The 6,797-nt window shown below is 50.9% G+C and overlaps 1 protein-coding gene across 1 annotated transcript; it reads right to left on the bottom strand.

The window, feature by feature from the left end:
• Window positions 1-204: 204 nt before the first annotated feature.
• Window positions 205-1,122, bottom strand: LOC144372772 (olfactory receptor 13G1-like). The gene has a single exon (XM_078036024.1). It carries the CDS (start codon window positions 1,120-1,122, stop codon window positions 205-207), a length of 918 nt encoding a protein of 305 aa, XP_077892150.1.
• Window positions 1,123-6,797: the final 5,675 nt, after the last annotated feature.

Below are 6,797 nucleotides of genomic sequence, written 5' to 3'. Positions count from 1 at the left end.
GAGAGTGCAGTGAGGTGTGTTTGTGAGTGTGCTGTGCGTGTGGCATCATAAACATGTTCACAAGAGGAGAACGGAGTTGTGGAGAAGACCAGGGACAGGAAGAAGCATCAGAAAGTGAAACTGGGGACGGAGCTATGAAAGCCCCTCAAGCCTGAGACATGTGACGCCGACTCCGGAGGAGAGAGGTCATGCCCCCTGAACCTGCTAATGCTTCAAAAGCACCTTCCTGACCCCCGCCTGCATCTCCTTGTTGCGGAAGCTGTACACAATGGGGTTCAGCGTGGGCGTCACCAGAGTGTAGAGTGCGGCCACTACCTTGTCCTTCTCAAAGGTGTAGCTGGAGGCGGGGCGTATGTAGGTGTAGATCACGGGACAGTAGTAGAGGGACACCACAATGAGGTGGGACGAGCAGGTGGAGAAGGCCTTCTTTTTGCCCTCCGTGGAGCGGATGCGCAGGATGGCCCTGATGATGAAGCCGTAGGAGATGCAGGTCAGCATGAAGTCCCCCACGGCCAGGGTGATGTCAGCTACGTACACCATCACCTCGTTGATCCTCACAGGGCTGCAGGACAGGGCCAGCAGCGGGGGAATCTCACAGAAGAAGTGGTCAATGGTATTCGGCCCACAGAAGGTGAGCCTCAGGATGAGACCCGTGTGCACCCAGGAGTTGGTGACGGCGATGGCCATGACAAGGCTGAGCAAGGCCACGCACGTGCAGGGGTTCATGATGGTGCTGTAATGAAGGGGGAAGCAGATGGCCACGTAGCGGTCGTAGGCCATGGTGGTAAAGAGCACCATCTCGGCCCCCAGGGACCAGGTGAAGAAGAAGAGCTGGGACATGCAGCTGCTATAGGAGATGGTGCTCTCCACAGACAGCATGGTCCACAGCACCTCGGGGATGATGCTGGTGGTGCAGACGATGTCCACGATGGCCAGCCCCAGCAGGAGTATGTACATGGGCGTGTGCAGCGTGGCATTGCAGATGATGGCGACCACAATGAGCATGTTGCCCAGGAACGCAACCATGTAGATGAGGAGGAGGACACAGAAGAGTATGCCCTGCAACTCGGGGTTCTGGGTGAGCCCCAGCATGATGAACTGAGTGACCACGGTGTGGTTCATCCTGCCTGGGACAGGTGCCAGGGGCTGCTCGGTGCACCACAGGGGTAAAGGACCCGGGGGTGTTGCCAGGGCACACTGGGGAAGGGGTTGTGCCTTGCGATATGAATATGAGTTGGTGAATGCCACAGCCCGAATCCCTTAGGACGGAGCGCTGGTGTCCAGGCAGGGTCCTCTACTCTCCAGGCAGGTTCCACTCTCTGGTGCGTGGTCTTCCATGGAAGACTGGAATAAACTAAAGGCAGAGGTTGGAGAGAAAATACAAGAGAAATAAATGACTTAATATGCTCCAGTACTGTGGTTTTGTGGCCTGCCACACGTCTGAGAATGATTTCCACTTATGTCCTAATACACACGTCCTGTGCAATGAAAGCCAAAAACATGCACCTCGGTCATCCCGCTGACTGCACGCAATTCAGGTCTTACCTGAAACACACCTGAGTTGGAGTATCTGCAACAGTGGAAGCTGGCAGGCCAATCAAACTGGCAGCCTTTTCAGGGAAAAATGCCCAGTATAATATTTTGAGGCTGTATATTCATGGAATCACGGGCAAATCTATTGTAATCCAAATGATAAGCAATTCAATCAAATGTTTGGGTTGGCATTTTTCTCCAGTTTGATAAGTAAATTACTAATATTGAATGAACTGATTATGTGTTTTGCTGTCATATCATGTTAAAGGAATTATCCTTAAAAGTGTTAAGACCTAGATTTGTGTGTTTGTCATTACAGCTGTAAATTAGCCATTTCACCTCTGTAAGCTTCAGCTGCATCTTTCTAAAAACTGCATAAATTTATATGATATTCCACATGACGTAGGTGATCTTCTGAAGGACACCTGAAGGATAGGGGCAGCTGCAGACTCTTCCTGAAACCAGTCATGAGGACTCCGGACGACCTGGTTCCGTGCTATCCAAACATCTCCAGCATTCTGCCTCCTGTCTGCCCTTAGCCTGTTGTATACGTTTCTTTTTATGCACTGACAGTCACTGACATGAGCTCCCATCTTTCAGCACTAGAGCAATCCAGGGAAACTGGGAAGAGTGTACAAGCAATTGTAGATTCATTCTTTTCTTGTTTTACCAATGTCCTTGATCTTTTCAGAGATTGGGCTGTATCTCTGATATCTTATTTAAAAAGGCTTAAATAAAGTCATCCTTGCAAGAACCCCACCTGTGTGGTTGCTGCCTCAAGCCCGCAGTCACCTGTGTTAAATAAACCCAGAGTGCCGAGGCTCCGTGTATAGCTCCTCAGACTGGAATGCACAGGTAAAGCCCTGGGAACCTGCCCCTCTGCCAATCACTAGTCATGGTGTGATGAGCTATAGGGGCCACTCCAGACATGCTATCCTTTTGTTCTCACAACCTAATGAGACTTTAAATCTCCTGTCTCTGTATAGTGAACTCAGAAACACTGCAAGAGAGAGACAGTAACCATGACTGGGAGCACCAGTCTCCAGTGGAAGAGCCGAGATGGGCGCCTGGGTTGTCTGAATCCAAAGAAGTTGCTCTTGACCTCTGTTAGACGCTTTCAGGCAAAACCTCAAACAGGGTGACAAACGCACACAAAACCTAATTATGCAGAAGTCTGAAGGCAGAGGGGTGCTATGTTAAGCATGAGAGGGGGATCCTGAGCAGGAAAATGCAGAAAGGCAGTTTGTACTTGGCATTTAATTCAAATATTTGGATATTACAAGGATATGTAATGGAAATGATGACAATTAATACTTAAGATATCGAGAGCTGAATGCTTTCAAGTGATGTGAGGAGGTCTTGGCCTGCCTGTTTCACTTTAATAAAGAACAACACATCCACCAACCGCACAGGGCAGAAAGCCCAGCAATAAACCCAAGTACCAATAGTCAGCTCACTTCTCAGGGTGTCAAGGTATGTCCCGGGGAAGGCAGTCTGTGTGACCATGTGAAGGATGGAGCTGGACACTACTGAAGCCCTACTCAGAAGTGGATGAGGTGGGACTTGGAATAGGGGAGCCTCTGGAACCCAGCCTCTGGGGTCTGGGCCACCGACTGGGTGTGTTTGGAGAGGATGCCAAAGCTCAGGCTCAGGGCCAGACAGAGGAGTGTGGATCCCTAAGAGCACAGAGCTCCACAGGGCAGAGGACACAGTGGGCAGTGTGGAGAGACAATCAGGCAGTCTCATGATTTTGTGGAATATTTTTCCCAATTTTTTTCCCAGAATACCAAATAAATATGTTAATAAAATAATAAGCAGAGCAGGTTTGGTTGATAACATATGATTTAATTAACTCTAGTTATAAAGGTGTTTTCATTCAACAAGTATTCACAGGTCATATTTGTGCTCATCGCTGAGGGGTGAGGGTGGGGTCCAGGACTGCGTGACTCAGTGTGGTGTGCCAGCCACCTGGGGCCTCCTGCTCCGCCAGCCTGGGTCCCTCAGTGCTCCTTGTCCCTGACTCCCCATTGTTTTCCCTCTCTCCTGCTCCTCAAGGTGGCACTGTGTGCACCTGTGCTTACCTGTATTCACCTGTGCTCACCTGTGCTCACCTGTGTACATCGTTCTCACCTGTGCTTACCTGCGCTCACCTATGGGCACCTGTGCTCACCTGTGCTCACCTGTGTGCAGCATTTGAGGAGTGTGAGGGGAGAGGGCAGAGAATGCAGGGACCACTCTGGGAACAGTGCTGACAGGTGCGAAGCCTGGAGTAGGACATGGCCTTCAGCTTCCTCAGAGGATGGGTCAGCTCCTGGGCTGGGGTGCCTGTGCAGTGTGACAGCAGAGGTGTGACAGCATAGGACTGGCCCAGACGATGACGAGCTGAGACCTTGGCTGTGGACAGGCGGATGACGGAGAGAAGTACCAGTCTCTGAGGAGGAGGAGGCAGGCTGCGTGCCCAGTTTAGGAAGACAGCCCTGAGAGCAGCATAGCGGATGGGCTCAGGGGAGACAATGGGGTCCAGACAAGACTGAGCCTTCAGTTTGTGGAACAATATCCATCCAATTAAATTTAATATTAAGATTTATTTATAATTACTACCTGCTGGAATAAAATAAGTATCTTATATCACATAAAACTACAGACAGAGAAATGTAAAGACTGATCTGAATTCCTTGCCAGTAATCATTAGCCACTCTGCAGAGGAGGGGACCGAGGCCCAGCATGCACACCAACATAGAAGACACACACCAAGCAGCAGGGCCTCCCTGCACCGGCTGCCTCGCTCAATCCTGAGGCCAGGGCTGAACACCAGGACAGTTAACATTTATCCTCCACATGAGCTGAGGGCTGAGGTTTGACAGACGCACTCACTGTCACCCACACAGGCAAAAGGGAAACCTAAAGCCATGGAAGCTAAAGACAATTTCCTCATGCTGTGATCTTACAGCCACCACCAACTGCTAGAGCTCAGAACTAGCTCCATCTTTATCACCATGAGGAGCAGCATCACCACCACCATTATCATCCTCATCACCACCATCACTATCATCACCACTAACATCACCATCATCATCCATCATGATCATCACCACCATCATGATCATCACCACCATGATGATCATCACCACCATCACTATCATCACCACCATCACTATCATCACCACATCACTATCATCACTACCATCACCACCATCACTATCAGCATCACCATGAGTACCATCACCATCAGCACCACCATCAGCAGCACCATCACTATCATCCCCACCATCACTATCAGCACCACCAATACCACCATCAGCACCATCAGCACCACCATTACCACCATCACTATCAGAACCACCATCACCAGCACTCACTACCATACCACCATCAGCACCATCTCTATCAGCACCATCAGCACCATCACTATTAGCACCACCATCATCAGCACCATCACCACCATCAGCACCATCACCACCATCACGATCAGCACTATCACCATCAGCTACATCACCACCATCGGCACCATCACTATCATCACCACCATCGTCAGCACCATCAGCACCATCACTACCAACACCATCAGTGGTAGCACATCTCCACCATCATCACCTTCAGCACCATCACCATTGTCATCGACTGCTATCAGATGTGTTTACCTGTGCCATCTCTGTGAACAATAGAGGGACTCTCGTGAAGGACTGCATGGTGCAGGTACAGAGATAATAGCACACCACAGCAGCCACTGGGTTCCAGGGACAGGTGGGTGCCCACTAAGCTGTCCCCCAGACTCCTGAATGACTCTGGACAGCCTGCCCCTGGGCAGCTCTCAGAGGTGATGTGAAGTCAGTTAGTTGAGGCTTGGTCTAACAAACGTGTTACCTTCTCTCCAGCTTGGCTTCCCTTGCAGCTCAAGTACTGTTTTATAAAGGTTCAAATTGATCAAGGAGAGGAAGGCATTGGAGATCAGAGCACTCGGGAAGGCAAGGGAATTGCAGAAAGAAGATGTGTGAGTGCCAAGGGAGGGTGCCAGCGCCTGCACACAGGTCCAGGCTCTACCCAAGCAACAGCCTAGGAACAGTCCAGATGCACCATCTGGACTACCGAGCATCCTACGTCCCAGGGAGCCCCTCAGTCCCTGAATTCCGGCCACACGTGAGCTCTATAGCACTCTGGTCTCCCAGGCTTGGCAGAGACAATCATTCAACTGTGACTCCCCATTGGCTATGCCGCAGAGCAAGCCACATACTTGGGTACACAGAGGGGAGTTCACCCAGGTCATGTGGAGCACTGGTACAGGCCATCCCTGGAGCTTGGAGGCCCACATAGCCCACCCAGCCACAGGCGCTGACCAGTCTAAACAGGCGGCTCTCCCCCATGGTTCCCCAGCTGCTCCTGCAGCAGTGTGCTCCCCTCACCTGGCTTACTGCCAGGCCCAACCTGTGCTGGATGTGGGCATGGAGCCCAGCCTCGGAGCGAACCCCCAGGCAGAGGGATAAATAAGCTTTGGGTTATATTACAACCTGTGGATGGATTTTATCTCATGCTGCAGGTGAAAAACTGAGTGAAGTGTTGCTAGTCCTTGCCATTCCTGCTCAGGCCATTTCATGTGACCATGACCGTCAGACAGCACGTCCACACACACTCACCGTGGCTCTGTGCAGCGCACCGCCATGGCAGCAGGATTCAGACAGAGACTCTACGTGCTCTGGGACACTAGCATGAAGACAGCGGGGCTAAGTACCTGCCTCAGGGGTGGTCCCAGCTCCCTCATGCCCACGGCCCTGATCCAGCACTGGGGAAGGGCAGCCCCAGGACTCTCTGAGGAGCAATCAGCTGCCTGCACTGATCACCAATTACCAGAGGACTTGGCCTCGGTGTCATCACCTGCCATGAAGACTAGAAGCCTCCCAGGGAGATATCCTCATGGAGTGGGAGCCTGAATAATGAGAGACCCTGGGAATGCTGGCAGGGGACTCAAGGAATGAGTAGGTGGACATCGTTAGGAAAGCAATTACTTCTGTGGGGTCTCCTCCCTGTCCCAGTAGAAATTAGAGAGGAGCTCAGTTGCAGAGCATTTTCCTAGCAAGTGCAGGGCCCTGGGTTCAATCCCCAGCCCCGGGGTGGGGGTAGGGGCAAAGAATGAAAAATTAGGAGGTAAAGGGTGGTTTTCAGTGTGTAAGTCTTTCATTTGATTGGTTAAATCTATTCCTAAGTATTTATCTTTATGTATTTATTTTTGGCTATCATAGCTGGAATCACATTTATGTTTTTTTTTTTTT

Source organism: Ictidomys tridecemlineatus, unplaced genomic scaffold (genome assembly GCF_052094955.1).
Source record: "Ictidomys tridecemlineatus isolate mIctTri1 unplaced genomic scaffold, mIctTri1.hap1 Scaffold_161, whole genome shotgun sequence".
NCBI classification, from domain to species: Eukaryota; Metazoa; Chordata; class Mammalia; order Rodentia; family Sciuridae; genus Ictidomys; species Ictidomys tridecemlineatus.
This window is presented reverse-complemented; position numbering and strand designations above follow the sequence as displayed.

What these genes read in the sequence shown, in the direction of transcription:
- LOC144372772 (XM_078036024.1), bottom strand. Translation starts at nt 1,122, where the DNA reads ATGAACCACACCGTGGTCACTCAGTTCATCATGCTGGGGCTCACCCAG.